Source organism: Furipterus horrens, unplaced genomic scaffold, assembly GCF_987537825.1.
Source record: "Furipterus horrens unplaced genomic scaffold, mFurHor1.1.pri manual_scaffold_1, whole genome shotgun sequence".
In the NCBI taxonomy this organism is placed as follows: domain Eukaryota; kingdom Metazoa; phylum Chordata; class Mammalia; order Chiroptera; family Furipteridae; genus Furipterus; species Furipterus horrens.
In genome coordinates, this window is record NW_028327171.1 from 186204559 (window position 1) to 186224237 (window position 19679).

The following is a 19679-nucleotide window of genomic DNA, read 5'->3' on the forward strand; positions in this document are numbered from 1 at the left end:
GTGTAGAATTCAAATCCAATGGAGCAAGGATGTAAAAAATCTAAGAAGAGGTATAAATAACTATAAAAATACGAAGTATAAGTTAGTAAACGAATATATAAGTGATTATACCCATAATACTTATAACAGATAAATTGATGGGAGTAAAATTGTTTTCTATTTTGAGGTCATTGAAAATAATGACCCAGAATCACACTTTCTCTTAACCGAAGAAGGGTCTCATAACCTTTCACTAATTATGTGCTAAGCCGTGAACTAAAAACACCGAGGATACAGAGATGAGCACAGCCTGATCGCCCAAATGCACGGAGAAGGAAACCTATAGGGGAAGGTGGGAGGAAGAGGTTCGCCGATAGCAGAAAGGAGCATTTGGAGAACAAAGGCCACGGGCAGTGAAAATACTGAAACACACTGGCAGAACTAGCAGAGCTCAGAAAGACAGGGGCCCAAAGAGTCAGGACACCCTGAGCAGGTGGGATCAGCTTGAAGGAGCCTAGTCTTCATGGCAGCTGACAGCGACAAAGCAGTGGGCTAAGAGAGAAAAGAGGCATTTCTTCTCTTTCTGGGGGTTCGTGAGGATTCTTTGCTGTGTTGTTCTTTTGTTTTGTTTTGGTCTTATAGAAAAAACATGCAGTAAAGGGATATGATTTTCGACCTGAAACAAAAGTAGATTAGGGAGGGGCAAATAGGACTTGTTTCTTAGCACAGTCTCATGATAATGCACAAACTGATCTCACTGGGAAGCTGCTGAGTGTTGGCAGGTGTTAACTGTTGACAGAGCCCCTTTGAATGATCTCTAAATGGCACAAGGTTTGTTTTCCATTGATGTGATTTAAAATGCACTTTCTTAGTCATTCCCTCTCTGTTCCAAACCTTCTTTCTCAACCTTCCTCTTGGTTGGTTCTTGTCTTCCAAGCAAGAAATAAACACTTGATGGCTGAGTGAATGATCACCTGAATGTTTTTAGTGCAAGTTTCTTAAAATAACACTCCTTACAGCTTAATGTGTTCTGTTTAGTTAAGTGGTTGAGGTGTCAGAGGTGAAAAATACTGAAAGGCATTGAGGGGAATATTATCGCCATTTGGCAGCAGGATAAGAAAATTACATGTAAACATTCAATTCTTATCAGTCAAGCCAATTCTTTTTGTGGTAATTTGTGGCAGGCTGCAGTCTGTGGAAAGGATTTTTTGTTTGTTTGTTTGTTTTGTTTTATGATAACTGTACATCCTGGATTACCTGGCCTAGTCTTGATTTCATCTAATTCTGTTCTGTTTAATAAACACAGGTAAGTACATTACTGCCAAACAAAGTCTATCTTTCATATTTCAAAACTCCTTCATCAAGAATAGGTATTCTGAATGCATGCTTGAAAAATATCACTGCATCTATAGCAAATGTCTCTTACATGTGGAAGCCGATGTGAGTATATGTATACATTACTCACTAAAGAAATTTATTAAAAACAAAATCAAGTAACATTGTGTGCTAGGATATGGAAACAGCCCTTCCTTACAGAGTCTGTCTTTATTATTATCTTACACGGCTTGTCTATATTTTTAATACAGGGATTTTACATTGTTCTCATCTAGCTGAGTAAAATGGCAGGAAAATTTAACTTATTGACCAAACTAACTGTAAACTCTCAACTGATCTAGTTGGTAATAGCAGGAACTCCTGACTTGAAAAAATATATTTATGTATTTTGGAACAATATTTTTCTTCATTAAGCACTAAAAAGATTATATGATGGAACTGATGTATTTCTAAAGCTTATTAAAAGTAAGAGTAATAATTCTTTGGCATATATGTTGGAAACATTATTCATTTGCATATAATGAATATGACAATTATTAAACAAACACAGGCATACTATCTATAAAAGACACGACACTAAAAATTAAATCTTGAATTATCAGGAGAAATGGTTTATCAGGACAATTTTGGACAAATTCTGAAAACAACCAATAGAGGGCAGTAGAATATATCTTAAAGTAGCCATAATGCAAAACAGGAAAAAAAATAAATTCTTAAGTTTTCCTTTGGAATTATAACAACCATATATCTACTTAATTTTGTTCTTTTCAATAAAGATGATTAGGTAAACTACTGCTTCATGAAATCAATTTTTATGACTAGCTTATAACATAAACTGTTATCTTCAAATCATAATAAAAGAGAATTAGGGAAGTTTTTAAATTAATATACTCCTTTTGTATACTGAACATTTTAAGTAATACAAACAGGGGAATTTACTGGAATAGTTGTAGATCATACACAATTCAAACAACAAAAACAAAAGGCTTGAAAATAAATGTTAAAATAAGGAAATCTGGCATACACCTTCTGTGTATCCTCCTTGGAGAAGTGTTTGTTCAGGTCCTTTGCCCATTTTTTAACTGGGCTGTCTTCTTGGTGTTGAGATGTCTAAGTTCTTTATATATTTGGAGATCAGTCCCTTGTCTGAGGTATCATTGGCAATTATGTTTTACTGTATGGTTGGTTTCCTTTTCATCTTGCTCATGTTTTCTTTTGCTGAGCAGAAACTCTTTAGTTTGATGTAGTCCCATTTGTTTATTCTTTCCTTTATTTCCCTTGCCTTAAGAGATGTATCAGTGAAAATATTGCTACGTGGGATATCTGAAATTTTCCTGCCTATGTTTTTCTCTAGGACTTCTATGGTGTCACGACTTACATTTAAGTCTTTGATCCATCTTGAGTTTATTCTGGTGTGTGATGTAAGTTGGTGGGCTAGTTTCATTTTTTTGCACGTCCCTGTTCAGTTCTCCCAGCACCATTTGTTGAAGAGGCTCTTCTCAGTCCATTTTATGCTCCTTCCCTCTTTGTCAAATATTAGATGACCATATAGTCCTGGGTTTATTTCTGGGCTCTCTATTCTGTATGTCTGTTCTTATGCCAGTACCAGACTGTTTTGATCACAGTGGCTTTGTAGTATAGTTTGATGTCTGGTATTGTGATTCTTCCTGCTGTGTCCTTCTATCTCAAGATTGCTTTGGCTATTCGGGGTCTTTTTTGGTTCCATATAAATTTTAGAAGTATTTGTTCTAGGTCTGTGAAATATGCCATTGGTATTTTAATAGAAATTGCATTGAATCTGTAAATTGCTTTGGGTAGTATGGCCATTTTAATGATGTTGATTCTTCCCATCCATGAACATGGTATTTGCTTCCATTTATTTGCATCTTCCTTAATTTCTTTCTCCAGTGTTATGTAGTTTTCTGAGTACAGGTATTTTATCTCTTTGGTTAAGTTTATTCCTAGGTACTTTATTTTTCTTGTTGCTCTAGTAAATAGGATTTTTTTTTTTTTTTTTAGTTTCTGTCTCTGATATTTTATTGTTGGTGTACAGAAATGCCTTAGATTTCTGTATATTTACTTTGTACCCTGCTATTTTGCCAAACTCGCTTATTATGTTGAGTAGTTTTTTAGTGGGCAATATTTTTTCTGACATAGCTCCTTGGGCAAGGGAAACAAAAGAAAAAAGTAAATAAATGGGACAACATCAAACTAAAATGTTTTTGCACAGCAAAGGAAACCACCACCAAAATGAAAAGATAATCCACTGAGTGGGATAACATATTCACCAGTGATACATCTGATAAGGGGTTAATATCCAAAATTTATTAAAAAACTCAACAACAAAAAAGCCAAACAATCAAATTAAAAAATGAGCAAAACCTGAATAGACAGTTCTTCAAAGAGGACATATAAATGGCAAATGGACATAGAAAAGGTGTTCGATGTCACTAATCATTAGATAAATGCAAATTAAAACGACAGTGAGATATCACCTCACACTTGTCAGAATGGCCATCATCAATAAATCAACAACAACAACAAAAGTGCTGGCGAGGATTCGGAGAACAGGGAAGCCTCGTGCACTGTTGGTGCACTGCTTTATGACTTGGTGATTCCACTTCTGGGAGTATATCTGAAAAAACCCAAAACACTAATTGGAAAGAATATATGCACCCCTATGCTTATTGCAGTGTTATTTATAATAACTGAGATTTGAAGGCAGGCCAAGTGCCCATAAGTAGATAAGGGAATAAAAAGCTGTGGTACAGTTACACAGTGGAATAATACTTGGCTGTAAAAAAAAAAAAAAGAAAGAAAGAAAGAAAAAGAAATCTTACCTTTTGTGACAGCATGGATGGACCTGGAGAGTATTATGCAGAGTGAAATAAGCCAATGGGAGAAAGGCAAATACCATATTATTTCACTTGTGGGGACCCCAAAAAACCCAGAATTTATTTATAAAAAGGTTGTGTATTTATTCTTACATGTTCAAATTTCAGTCACCTGCAAAGTACTCTCCGTTTGATGCAATACATCTACCGAGACATTTTTTCCACTGTTCGAAACAGTTTTTGAACTCATCAATTTTGATGCCTTTTAGTGCTTCTGCCTTTTTTTGTTTCACTTCTTCCACATCAGCAAAACATTTCCCTTTGAGGAGTTTTTTCACCCAGAGAAACAAGAAAAAGCCTCTCAGGGCAAGACGGGGTGAATAAAGCATAGGGGTCCTGCCATTTGGGGTCAAAAACACTCAGCAGGGTGTGGGCAGGTATGCTCATAAATCACCCATCATGAAATGGGAAAATGTGTTTGAAAGATTCTTCAAAAAAAAATTCACTGAAGCCAAACAGTGCCTCTCACAACAACGCCAGCTGGCACACTTATGGAGATGTGTTCCTAGAACACTCACCTAGTGGGGGAAGCCTGTACTACAAGGGCCCACCCACCAGAAGATAATACCCATTTTGGGGGGTCCTATCTTGTATATGTGGAAACTAATGAACAATATAAACTAACAAACAAAACAGAAACAGATTCATAGATACAGAGAACAGATTGACAGCTGTCAGAGGGGAAGGGGGCTGAGTGAAAAAGGTCAAGGGATTAAGTAAAAAAAAAAACAGTATGGTGATTACCAGAGGAAAAGGGATGTTGGGGGAGGCAGAAGAAGGTAAAAGGAGGATAAAGGATGATCGAAGGAGACCTGACTTTGGGTTGCAAACATGGAATACAATATATAGATGACATATTATAGAACTGTCATCTATATAATTGAAACCGATATAATTTTCTTAACCAATATTGCCCCAATAAATTCAATTTAAAAATGCAGCCTTATCCCATAAGCCAATGACTATTAACCTGGCCTCTACTTGAAACTGTGTATAGTGATAAGGAACTTGTAGAGAAAAAGACAGCCCATATAGAGAAGTTAGGACTCAGTGTTTAGTGAGGTCATACTGGTAACTTGAAATTGGCCATTGTGGAAGTATTAACACTATAGCAATCAGTAAATGCTAATCAGGCCTTGATATTATTTGGTGGGTTTCTAGACAAGGAATGGGTAAAGTCTGGACTCATGGGCGGGCTGGCTGGCTGCGTTTGCAAAATTTTGCTGGAATACAGCCATGCCCACTCATTTATCATGTTGTCCTTGGCCTGAAAGCTGAAAATATTTACTCACTAGCCCTTTACAGAAGAAATTTGCTGTCTTTTTATATACATAATGTCTCCACTTAAATTGGTGGAGAAAATAATAGGCTAATAATACAGATTAAACCTCAGATTGTTCTGTTACATTGCAAATAGCATACAGACACAAAAGGAAGATATGTTAAGTCCAGCATTTAAGAACTACTATCTGGCTCAACAAAGAAAGTGCTGACCTTGTCTACAGAAGAGTGTAAAGTTGTAACATGTGTCTCCCTTGTTTCATTGTTGTCTTACTTGTTAAGATAAATGACAGCCTTCATGTTGGAAGTATACTGATTCATCAGTGACAAATGTAGATTGAATGCTGATATAAGAGTTCAGCAAAGATCAACAAGAGCATTCTGTATATATTTTATTTGTAAATTGTGTGCTACACATACTTTACAACAATACAATTTATACACACACACACACACACACACACATACACACACTTTTTTTCCCAGAGAGCAGGTTGGTTAAATATTTACTAGCAAATCCCTGAACACTACCACTCAATCAGTAGCTCTTTCTGGAGGTTTTTCTCTCTCTCACCCCCACATTCTAATCTATTAACAAAATATGGCAGTGCTCTCTTCAAAATATGTCCTATATTTATCCTCTTGTCACCATCTCTGCTTTCACTGCACTAGTCCTGGCCCCTTCTATACCACAGGATCTTTTCACTTGTCTCCCTGATGCCAATCTTGCCATCTAAACCCCATTCTCAGCATAGCAGCTGAAAGAAGCTTTTATAAACCAAAACTCTGTCCCTCTAGGAAATCCTTTCAAAGTCAAGTCCACTTAGAATAAAACCTCTGCCAGATCATATAGGCCTTACATTCTGAAGCCGGCTCACCTCTCTGACCTTACTATGTACCATATCAAACTCTCGCATGCCCCCAAGCCTTTGCTCTTCCTTGGCAAGGAAGGTTCTGCTTCCAGACTTGACCTTACTGGCTTCCTGATAGTTTACAACAGCTTGCATATGACTCCCATCCACCCACTCCACAGCCAGTGCCTCCAGTAACTTGTCTGCAGTCACCGTAGCCTAGTCACCCATACTGTTTCGGTTGCCTCATGCCACATTGCAACCATGTGAATTATCTTTTCTTGTTCACTGCTTTGTTACCTTTATTCTACTCCATCTTGTACCAAGCAAATTACAGGTGTGTAGTAACTTCTAGTTGAATGAATGCATGAACAAACAATAAAGGAAAATATTTGCATGTTATCTGTCTGCCAGTACAAAGTTCTTCCCACTACAACATGATGCTTCCTGTCAGAATGACAATTCTAAATGTTAGCCCATTCTTCCTTGTGGGACAGCATACCATTTCCTAGAATTGTCCCACACATGAGATGAGGTTCTTGTAGCCTGGCTTCTGCATAGCTTTTCAGGTTCAAATCTGACCTTCACTAGTGTCCTGTGCTTTCAACACAGCAGCAACACCAACTGCTATACTAATAATCCAGTTTAGGTTCTTTTGTAGTAATTATCAAGACAGCCCTGCAATTGCATGAATCTCTTGCGTTGCAAATGCTCCTTCTACCAAGGATGCTCTGGCCCTTCTCATTTCTAGGGCAAGTCCCTATTCAGCCTTTAAAACCTATCTCAAACGCAAATCCACTGATGGCTTCTCCTATGAGCCTTCTCCTGGAGTCAATCACTCCAGCAGGCTATGTTCTACAGCCTTCCATTACTGCACTCATAACTGCTTACACTGCACTGGAATGTTTTCCAGGCCAAGACTCCAGGACCCACAGTTGCTTTTGTTTCTCAACGACTTTGCACAGCAGCTAGGATGTAACAGGGAATCAATGGTAACCAATCCCTCTTACAGGACTCTGAGGACAGCTAGCATGCTATTCATTGCTCATTCTCCTCCCGTGTCTTCTCTGTTCCAAGCTAAACCTGCAAACCAGGAGATAATGAGCAGTAAAGCCAGAAAGATGCTGTACTTGTAAAGCAAAGCTAATGAAAGAAGACAGAATACACTGACATCAACAAATACATGCACAGTAGTAACCTCACCTACAACTCCTGGTGACAGGACTACGCCGACTCCTATTTTTCTTTAGAGTCTTTTCTATTTTTTCTAAGGCATATAATCTACTTTGTTAAATTCAATATGTTCTTCCATTCCCTTAATAAGCTTCTCATTCCTGGCTGGTTTAGCTCAGTGGATTGAGCGTCGGCCTGCGAGCTAAGTGTCGCTGGTTCGATCTTCCAGTCAGGGTACATCAGAGAAGGAAAACTCTGACTCCAAAAAACCTCCGCTGCCTTGCGGCATACCTCTTCAGGGGAAAGGCTAAGGGAGTAAACCCCGACAGAAAATCCGGAGCCGGAGTCCCTAAGGCGGTTTGACGTTGTAGTCAACACCGGCAACTCCTGCGGCGCACCTGAACCCAAGCTGTATTGACTCCGTCTTTCCCTTGGATCCTTCAGCTGAGAAGAGAGGGGGGGTCTGCTGCATGGGCAACAGCAGACCCTCCATATTACCCTGCCCAGGCTCTGTAGCTTCAGCGTCATCGCAAGATGTCGATTCAACACGGGAGGAGACAGATACTACCATGTCACTCCCGAGTCGGACTGCACAGCCATTCTCGGCGGTGCAGATAGACTCTTAAGAAGCTACACCATCGTCTCTCGAGACGGACGGCTGCCGACGACGACTGTTTATTATGTATGTATTCTTTTTTCTTTTTTTAACAGTTCACTTTCTGTTGTATTTTTTCCATTACATTTATGCCCACACACCTACATCTACCTCCACCCACGCCCTCGCTCCCCACAATCACCTTAACACTCAAAGTCATCTTCAGTTTCTAGTTTATTTACCCACCAAATCTTGCCAGCTCACTGCCTGTGATTCTTCTCACAGTGGATCCTTCTTCTCTATTTCCTTAACTCCAAGTCCAGGTTCTTGTCAACTCATGCCACGATGAATAGCTTACGTACAGCTGGACTTCTAAGGCAAGGGTTGCCCTCACTCTAAGTCACTCCATGTGCAGCTGAGACAACCTTGCTAATGAATATGTTCAGCAAGGCCCTTCAGCCCTCCGAGACTTGTGGAGTCATCCCCCTTTGCTCACTGAGTTATACCTGAACACCTTCTAGAAACACAAAACCTCTTTGAGACTCCCTCACACTTCGTCAAACTTAGAGCTGTTTACTCCCACATTAGCACCACTTATCCAACAAGATTAAATCCTTTGTCAAACCAGAGTACTAAAAACATATTTCTTTCCTAACAACCAATTTTTCAGCAAGTCTTATTGATTCTACCTTCAGCATATCTCTTAGATCCATGCACTTCTCTTCAGCTTCAACCCAACAGCATGGTTTAGTCACCAATGTCTCCCCCTGGGCCAAGCAAGAGCCTTCGTTTTCGTCACTTGCTTTTACTCTTGTCCTTCTCCAGTTTCCATGTTGAAGCATGATGGCTTCCCAGTGATCTCAGACTGTTATCCAAATTCCTTGCCACATCCCACAGCCAGATCTGTGATCTGGATCTTGCTGGCTTTCAACCTAATATCATATCACCTCACTCCCTTTCTCTATCACTATACAGCAGCCCCTCCGCTCTTTTCAGAGTCTTGGGGCCCCTGCACTTGCTGCTTCAGTTGCTTGAAATGAGCTTTCCCTGCCTTTTCCAATGGTTGATGATTTCTCGTCTTTTACATTTCCACTCAAAACTATTTCTTCCAGACGCATCCTATAACCACCCTTCTAAAGTTGCCCTTATTCTATCTAGGCTAAGGATAAGAACTTTATTTTATTTCCTACCTACCATCATTTCTAGCCTAAGTCATGTTTTCAGTAATATTTATTGGATGAATGAAATACTCATGATGCACATGGAACAGATTTTTCACTTCCATTTTTGTTCATGCATTTCCTCCACCTAGAATTGCCTCCATTTTTACTAACCAATGTCCATTATTTATTCTGGGAGAGAACTTAGGACTCACATCACAAAGAAATGCTAACTTTTGAGATCACACTAATTTTTTTCTTCACAAAAGTTTCTGCCTAAATTAGATAATATTTTCAAAACATTCTCTTTTTTTTTTCTAAAAATGTTTTTGTTAACTATCATGTTGCACCACCGGAAAACAGGCGTATGACATTTTTCACTGTCACCCCACAGATGTCATACACCCTGGTGCCTCCCGGAGGTTAACGTTTCCTGAGTGAAATAAAAACTTACCGCTCCAGGCTGTAATTTCAAAATAAGTGCAGGGTATGTGAGTAGAGTTAGAAAAATTGGTTCTCACAAGCATTTAATGGTGGGGGAGGAGGTGGTTGTGAGGGGTTTCTTGGTTAAGGAACCAAGATCAGGAAAAGGATAGAATTTTGGTCAAAGGTCAGAGCTAGAGGAAATGAAAGTGAATAGGTAAAGATAAGAGCCAAAATAATTTCTCTCTATTTAGAACAATGATTAAAAGGCTAAAGTTTCTTATAATCTTCAGGTGAAAAAAAATTTTTTTTTTTTTTAGCTCATACTAACATTTTTAGGCCTCTAGTGAAATCACAGAGTAGGCCTTCTATAGAATAGGCCCATTAGTAAAAGGAAGGACATTTAAATCTCCTTCATTCTAATCACATTACCATGTCTTCCCTCCCGCCTCCCCAAAGAACAATAAAAAACACTGATCTTCTATACAAACTTCATATATCTTTAAAATATTCCTCTCTTTATTAGTTTATTTTTCAGATTACAGCAATATGTGAGTTTTATATTCTTTTTTCCTTTTGGAGAGCCTGTATCATAGTCTCAAAATCCTATCTGATGACCATCTGCTGTCAATGCTCAGATATTCAGTTATTTTTGTTCAGGCAAAATGAAGTCCTCATTAAAAGCATAGACTCTGGAGTCAGTATCTCTGAAGTTTAAACCTCAATGATACCACTTAGTGGCTGTATAACTTTGCAGATATTAATCGCTCTGTGCCTCAGTTTCTTCATCTGGAAAAATGGAATTTTTATCTAATTCATAAGTTTGTTTGGACAAACAGGTGAAAACATATATAGTGCTTAACACAGTCCCAAAAACACAGTTAGTGCTCAGTAAACATGAGCTATTATCGTTCTTACTATTACTACACACATGAGAATGATATCCTAGTGTCTCCTGCTTTTTCACCGCATACCTTCAGATTTGATACTCACAGGGTTAGAATGTAGCACGGTGAAGAACTCTGGGCTGATGAGGAACTTCACAGGGGGAGACTGTAACAGCAACGTGAGCCTGGATCTGGAGGTAGAGTGGGGTAGGACGTTCTCCCGGCGGAAATCTAGAGGAGCAGACCACAAAGGCTTTCAGGGAGAGCTTTCCATGTGGTAGAAACATATCTATTCACATCCATCAGTGTGCACCTACATCATTTGCTATATTATTTTATCCCCCAAGTACTTTTATCTTTGATGTAATTTCATACATAAAGCCTGAGTGCTCTTAATTACACTAAAATGAAATTCAATATCTGTAGTCACTGTTAATGTTTTAATGCATCCTTGGATGTTTTAAGTGATCAGACTCAATATTTTTCCACTATCCCACAGATCTAGAGATTAAAGTAATTTATATTCTATTTGGTTTTGTGATTCTTTTCTCAGTACTATTAAATAGCAAAGGATTAAGAGGTCTCTGGTGAATTCTACTTTTTGAGCTGGATTACCAGATCTTATGGAAGATCAAACTTCTCTAAAAGAAAAGCCTCATTTCTTGGAAATCCTTACTTATTTCTTTTCTACTTTTGTGAGAGTAGTATAGTACAAAGAAACCCAAAGGCTCTTACCTGCACTGGCTTGGTGAAAGTCGGCTTCCTCCCCTGCCCCATCAATAGTGTTGGTGTTTTCCTCAGGCCTCTCATTAGTCATGGTTCTGCGGATACTCTGATATCTAAAATCATGAGCTTCAAGTCACATCACAGCAGCCTCTAAAATTTGGGACTCAACTGCTTCCCCAGAGGCCAGAAGTTTTCACTATCTTCCCAGCCTCAACCATTTCCTCCCCAAACTCCCAGCCCCCGATCTTCTAGACCTTCTGTAGTTTTAGTAAATTACATTGCATTAACTTTCTTCTGTCCATTGTTAGTGGACATTTTCCTGCCAAACTGATAAAAATTAAATTGTGGCTCTTAACCAAAGAAAACTGAATTCCTCTACTGTTAAAGAAAAGAACAACTTTTTGTTCTGTAGTGATTAGTACTTAAAATTCTTAGAGTGATAATAAAGATGCATCATGAATGAAGATCCTAGATATTTAAAACAATAGCTGGCTTCAAATTATAAATATATATATATATATTCTCTTTACTAAAAATCAATGCCTTTGGTTGTTCACTAAAGGGGTCATCATCACTCATTCCATCTCCAGTTTCCAAACCAGCTGTGTATGTGGGTGTGGATATGGTTATTATTATTATTATTTTAACCAAGAGAAGTTCAATGAACCCTATGAATCAAAAGAGGTAACAGTAATGCCTTAATGACAGGACTCGCAAAGATGAAAGAGAGACAACCGTGTTTTCTACTTTGCACCATGTAAAAATTAGCACAACCACAAAACAGAACAGTGACAGCAGAAATGCCATCCTCACCTCCGGTTCAGCTGCTCCATTTGCTGTATGGAGTTGGACCTCTGCAGCACCTGCGGGGCGGGGGGAGCTGTTGGCCGCTGCCACGTCGTGGTTCTGTTCACGTGATCCACGTAGAAGATCCTGCCATGGCTGTCTATGCGCGCCTCCCAGTCTAAATAGTAGTAATGCATCCAGAGGGATTAAGAGGAGGAGCTGAGGTCATTCATGGGGTTCATTAACTTCAGCCCATGCTTCCCCTCTCTGACATGCTATAATTTGAGGCTAATAACATACACATCACTGTATAATCCAGTACTTCCCCTCAGTCCGTACTGGAATCTGTTGTGACCAGTTAGTAAACATAACCTCTATGCATAATGTCAACCCTTTAAAGAATCTGGGAATGTAGACTCCTTCCAGATCTTCCTACAGTGCTCATCCTTCACCTATGAGCACCAATATTTTAAAAATATAAGTAATTGGTGTCATAATAGTTTGGATATTCACATCAAAATTGGTATTAATGTTTGTTTTCACCAAAACATTTTTTTTGTTTTTGTTTTTTCCAGCTTACATGAAAAATTCATTGCTAGAAATTTCCATGTGCATATTCACATACAATTTTAGTAAATACAGTTTTCAGAAGAAAATAATGCAAGCCTAGTCATCAAGCAATATCTTTACCTACACATTTCTATTTGTACCTTCCAAAAGATAAATACATTTTCAGAGCAAGGGTAATTACTTGCCTCCAACTTCAAATAAATACAATGTTTTAAAAGATTAGTTAATTTTATGTGTAAGCAATCTCATTGATTAAGTGTGGTAGTCTTTGTAAACAAATATATAAGTGCACATCAGTAAAAACAGCTAGCAGACGTCCCATCTCTGTGATCCTATAAAAGGCTATTCCCCTATTAAAATACTCACAGCATGAGCTAATGTTTTCAACAGGCAAAGATTTTAAACTGATTGCAATTGGGAAAAGTAATTTATATAGGAAGGCATGAAAATAGAGATCTATTCTGTAATCAGGCAAGTTCTTATACATTTCTATTTCTATATAATTTTTCTTAAATTAATAAGCCTCTTTCTCCTAAGCAGCTTGATTATTTCAAGATTCTCCATGTGATCACATAGTTTATCAACAGACACCACAGGCCTAACCCTGGAGACCAGAAGGAAGGCATGTTTGTGCCTGGCCACGTATGGCATTCCTCTAGCGGCGAATGGAGCAAGTGTTCCAACAAAGTCCTTAGGACTGGAAAGACCTGCAAGCTAGATCCCAGCCAGTGAGAAATGGAAAGGTCTTCTTTTGTTGACCTCAACACATTGTAATTTATAACAAATGGCAAGAGAAAGAAAAACTGAGCTGAGGGAAAGTACCACACAGACAAAAAAACAATGTCACTCATGATCCAAAGTGACAGAGATTTACAATGAACCAGCCTGCCAAATCTGAACTCTTTAGGCACAGCTACAGTCTCATCAATAGGACATTTCCAAAAGATCTCACACTCAACCTTCCATATGCTGACAAATGGTAACCACAGTAAAGCATTTTCAGGAACCATTTTCCAAAAACCCGTGGTCTATTCCATTGTTTTGCTCTGTTGCTTGCATACTTTCCCGTCTCAGAGACTTTTGAAAACCAATTATTTCAATTTCATTACTTTTTCATTAGAGCTAGGATAATTCAAAGCACACACCATATATCAAATCAAATGTACATGAGAACAAATGGCCATTCCTTCCCTGAGACTGTTTACAGTAGCTTCCAATATTTCTTTTTAATGTAGACTAGGTCAATTAAGGATAAAAACAGAACAGAAACAACTTAAAAGAAGCAGACAGAGAGAGAGAGAGAGAAAGAGAGATGCTGCCAAACTCCTAAGATAAGGTTATAACTACAATTTGGCTAAATTTTCTGGCAGTTAAAGCAGAAAAGAAAACACATTGTTGCATATTTTCCATTTTCTGACAAAAGAAAGGAAAAAAAATTATCTTCAAAGATGTAGCTTTTCCTTGACCAAACTACACAAGAATTCACCCCATGAAATGTGGCTTGTGTGGGGGCCACATGGGTAGCAAAAGAAGGGAGGGAGGGAATCTCCAAAAATATTCACCACTGTGCCATGCACATAGCATGTAAAAGAATAAACAACTTAAATAACATACAGCCATAAAAAAGAATGATTCTTACATTCACCTTCCACAACGACCAGGAACGGCCTTAATTTGTATTTCAATCAAGACATTTCTATGTGCAGTGGGGAGAATAAGAAAACAGATTCCAAAAACTTGTCTTCTAAGAACATGCGACTTCGGGTGCACATTAAGACCATCACTATAAAAAAACTGTATCTTTAAATTGAGGTTGTTACTTAAGTCCTCATAAAGGGAAGTGCTATACGCTGGTTTCAAGTAGACACTTGGCATTTGATTGGGAAAGACCGCTATGCCGTTCACTTATTCATTAACTACATATCCACTCTTTACCCAAGTGGTAAGCGGACAAAGATGTGAACACATCTCAGTGAATGCTGAGATTGGGAAGAGGGTCAGTAACTCGTCAGTGACCAGACAGAGTAAGTTACATATCAAGGGAAGCCAGCATTAGTCTACGTGAATCTAAGGTGTGAGGGGACTATGAGTGGGGGCTTGAATTGCTGACAACTGGATTTAGAGAAGTCAAGTACCTGAATGTTGTGTATTTATAAATCCACTATACAAAACGATAATAACCACGGTATCTTCATCAAAATGGTGACACGAAGTTATAATGAACTATAGGTACTTTCAAGGGGGAAAAAAAGCTTTCTGATAGATGCCAGACAGCAGTGTCTAAAAGATTACCATTTTCTTATTTTAACATTCAAGGAAGTATGATTGCATCTGTATAAAGTATAAAAGTAAGTGGAACTATTTTATGATGATGGAGTCAGAACAGTAGGACCCCTGCCTTTTCATGAGTGGTAGTTAGTGACGGGCAGGGGCAAAAAAGGACTTGCAGGGCCCAGTTAAGGGCGCTGGTTGCACAGGTGTGCTCAGTTGGAGGTAATTTAGCAGTCTGAGTATGCTCTTTTCTGCATGTATATTTGAATGAAAAGTTTAAAAAGATCTTGGGTAGCTGTATATTTTGCACCTAATGTCTTCAATTTTGAAGAACGTAGCTTTTCAGATTAAAAGTATCGATTCCTTTCTCAAAACTAACAAACTCTAGAAAACAAGAGCCTGGAGCATGAAAACTTTAAGATTAATTGTATTTTTCAGACTCACCACCTACTTTTAGGCATTCATTTCAAAGGATGATTTTAAAATGGAAGTACACAACCACAAAAAAATGATAAATGTTCCCATGTATTCTTCCAGAATTACACATTTGGACCCATAGTGATACCCTTGTCTTAACAACATGGTAACAATCCTGGGATTCTATAAGCGTCCATTAATCCACACTGTCTATTCCGATCCTTTTGGGGGGGGGAAACATTTATTCAACAATTTCCTATTGTTTCCAGTGCAACAACTGCAATTACATTAGAGCCAGTAAGAGAAAAATAAAAGCTTTTCAGAAGGAACTGAGCTGGCCATTCTTTTTTTCACTTATTTTAATGCTAAAAGGATCAGTATCTGTCATGCTGATGAATCTGGTGGACTATAGCTCTGAACTGCCCTCTGGCTGCCTGTACCTTCAATCACTTCAGAATAAAACACAGCAAATTCTTAAGGGACTTGGTGGTGCACTTTCAAGTTCAAGCTGCTTCCCTGGAAGGCATTCAACAGTACCATGCAGCTCTCAAGACCTGGAGCTTTCTTCTTTTCTATGAATCATTAGACTGTTTCTCAACACGTGGTTGAAGTTACACAGCCTGTAAGGGCCCTGCAAAAGGTCTGCAACCGAAAGCAAGAGGAAGATTTTGAGAACCAAGTGACAATCTTTGTAATAAGTCCAAGATCTGTTCCCTGATCCTAAAACAGGAGAAAAAAGATAGGAAGAAGAAGCAAAGAAACAAGAAAAACTGATTTATATAAAAAGAGATAAAAGAAGTGTTCAGAGACTAAGTTATAACACTGCTATGCAGACTACCATGTCATCAGGTGTTAGAGTGAAACCTCATAGCAAGAGACCCCCCTTAACGGCATTGTGTATCTTCAGAGAAAAGCCTAAGTTTGCTGGGGTTTTCTCACCAAATAAGTTAAAAGAACAACAATAAAAATAATGAGAAAGAAATCAAGAATGGAGGGCATCACAAGCCAAGGTACAAAGCTTTAGTAGCCTGTCCTGTGGGTCTGGAGATAGTGACCTGTGCGGAAAGGAAAAGGCGCTTCTGAGTATGACACAGATGCTTAGCAGAGCAGCCTGTCTGGGCCATGACTGTGACCATTTCCCTTACTCTTGAGGGACCCCCTGTGGGAGGGTCCTGGGGAGGAAACGTAACCCAGAAGAAGAGAAAGTACTTCTTCAACCTTCTTGAGCCTCACCTCAAAACACTACAGTATAAGTAGTGTTTCAGTATAATGAGTATAGCAAGTTTCAGTGAAATCCCCAAACCCTCTGTTGTGATTGCTTGCACCTAATATACAACATTCCACAATAGAAGCCACCACTGCCGCTAACCAGACTTTCAAAATGTATGCTTGTCTATCCCCACAACAGTCCCTTCCCTTCTAATCATAGATCAGAATACCTGATAGAGGAGAAGGAATGTCAGACTCTTTCTCAACTTTTACTAGTATGGGATCCTGAACAAGGTACTAATGTATCTGGGCTTCCGTTTCTCCATCTATAAAATGACAATCAGATTAGCTGGTTTATATCCATTTGTCTATAAATTACAGATAAGACCTACTTCACAAAACTGTTACAGAGAATTGGAAGCATAAAAGAAAAAAAAAAAAAAGGAAAGCATGTAGAAGTGCTAGTTTGGGGTATTATAGTTAATTGTGTTAAAAGGATAACTGTTAGCCTTAAAATAATTCAGCCACGCCATTAAGGCATGGACCAATCTGCACACTCCAACCAGCCGCCCCTCAGCTGAGCCTCCCAGGAGACACTGCATGAAGTCAGAAGGCATAAGACACTGCAGAATGTGGACTGCCACAGCCCCAAGTCAGTGGCATGGCCAGAGACAGAAGCAGAGTTACCTGGTGAGAAAATGAAGGCAGAGGACTGGCTGTGGTGGGGAGAGACAACTAGCAGAGGCAGCCAAGTGATTAAACAGACTATCAGAAGGATGAGACAGGCTGGGAATGGGAGGGAACAAAGCAGTGTGGGGACAGGTTTGAACAATAATCAGGTATGCTCAGAACATAATCTGTAACCTATCCAATACAATAAAAATCACCCGCAGTCAGTTTTGCAAGTTGCATAAAAGGAAACAACTCTCCAGAATTTTCCTCCTGCCCTGGCTGGTGTGGCTCAGTTGGCTGGAGCATCGTCCCATACACCAAAGGGTTGGGGGCTCAGTCCCTGGTCAGGGCACACACCTAGGTTGCAGGTTCATTCTCCGGTTGGGGCATGTATGGGAGGCAACAAATCGATGTTTCTCTTTCACATCTGTTTCTCTCTCTCCCTTCACCTCTCTCTAAAATCAATAAACACATTTTTTCAAAAAAGAATTTTCCTTCTGCTCATCAGTCACTCATTAAATTGGATATACTATTCTGCTGCCTTTTTACTTTTGAATGTATCAGCTTATTAAAATAAACTATCAATTTATATTTTTAAAGTCCTGAGATATATTCTGTGATGAAAGTATCAGCTTTTAAAGAAATGCATTAAAGTACCACAAAGGTGGTCAGATTTTCAGCAGGAAAGAACCTGTCTTTATAAAATACAATCTAGAAACCAAAATCATGGTCCAACAAAAGTTAGAGCAATTGGATGTAACTATACACAGATACAATGCTATGCCTCTGCTCCAGGCCCCTATAACTCTGTTTACTTATTATTAAACCACATACACATATAAACAACACTCAGAATTTCTAATTCATTTTTCTCCAATTATATCTAAATATCCCCCAGAAATATTTTTCTTTTCTGCCTCTAATCTTTTCTCCAAGGGTAAACAATAAGGAAGTTATTTTCTCCTTCTTACAATGACACAATGATTAATCTCTTGGTTCATTTTTAAAAAATGTTTTATTTATATTTAGAGAGAGGGGAAGGGAGGGAAAAAGAGATGGAGAGGAACATCGATGTGAGAGAGAAACATCCATCAGTTGCCTTTCACATGCACCCCAGTCAAGGACCAAACCCGTAACCCAAGCATGCGTCCTGACTAGGAATTGAACCAGCAACCTTTTGCTTTGCGGGACGACGCCCAATTGAGTTACATCAGTCAGGGCTCTTGGTTGTTTTTTTAAGACTGCTTAAAATATATGTTTCCTATGAGTAACCACCCTTAGTTATCCAAGTATATGAACAAGGGATCTGCGCACAACAGAATTTCAAAAGGATCGAGTCAATACTGTACAGAGTACCACTTAGCCTTTCTGTTGGCACTTACCAAAACCCAACATTCAGTATTTAAGTCCTTTAAATGCACCCTCCCCTGACCTCTTTATGTCCCACCATTTTTAAAATAGGGAGGGCCAAAGGCATCAGTCTCTTGCCATGATCATATATAAGCTGGGTGAATAGAGGGTGAATAAGAAGGGGAGGGAAGCAATAAAACCGAAAAATGCATTTTCCAATATGTTCTTAAAAGCAATATTTACTGAGCTTTATTATTCTTCATCAAAATGTTTTGCTATCACAGAGCAATATTGCTTTCAGGGAATCTAGAAACTAAAATAGTGTTAAAATTACGTTTGGCCAAGGGCATCACTCAGACCTCTGCATGCAGGTTGTATATCTACTTCCCAGCACCCTAATCCTCAACCCTCTCTCCTTTAAGTGTTATATAGTTTTTGAAAGTGAAAGAAGTGAAATATCTTTCAAATTCCAGATAACTGTCATGGTCCAAATGGTTATTAATTTATGAAATTAAATAACAGTTCTCTCTGTGTAAGAAAAGGAACAGAATTCTCTACGTATTTTAAAATGTTGTAAGTAAATAAAAAACAGTATATTACCTACAGTAAGGCTTTTCTGTACCAATTTGTCTACTAACTGAAACTTTATGCCACCATTAGGCATAATTAAAAAAAAATTTATTATATACCCAATTGTCTAAAATACCTGGGTCTATTTCCCTGATTACACTATTTACTCCAAAGCACCACAGTATTTGCTCTCCCCTCTCCCCCTCCCCCAACCCATTTATTAACCAGAACAATGCCAGACCGTAGTCACCAGCTTAGCACTTTGCAGACTACATCTGCAAGATCAGGTGGCAGCCCCTAGATCCCTTCCTCTAGAGGACTGGGCATCCATCTTTTAGGTCCCATGGGTCCGGTCACCCTTGTACCCTTTGATCAAGGTGAGCCCTTTAGTTAACAAGTCCTCACTTGGTGGGAGAGCCTCGTCCACCCTCTGGTAGCGGCTAACGTCTTGGCGCACTGAAGGCAGCGATCGCAGTGGCTGGTGGCCATTGGCTTGAGAACCTAGAATTAAAGGTACAAAGTTATCCAGG

The 19679-nt window shown here is 38.8% G+C and overlaps 1 protein-coding gene across 1 annotated transcript in view; it reads right to left on the reverse strand.

The window, feature by feature from the left end:
- HECW2 (HECT, C2 and WW domain containing E3 ubiquitin protein ligase 2) overlaps window positions 1–19679 on the reverse strand; it is a 217615-nt gene that overhangs the window by 106632 nt on the left and 91304 nt on the right. The window contains exons 9-12 of the mRNA XM_090282068.1: window positions 19555–19650; window positions 12118–12268; window positions 11314–11417; window positions 10685–10809 (exon numbers count right to left, since the gene is read on the reverse strand). Of these exons, the coding sequence (XP_090138194.1) occupies window positions 10685–10809; window positions 11314–11417; window positions 12118–12268; window positions 19555–19650 (476 nt within the window). The remainder of the gene's footprint in view (window positions 1–10684; window positions 10810–11313; window positions 11418–12117; window positions 12269–19554; window positions 19651–19679) is intronic.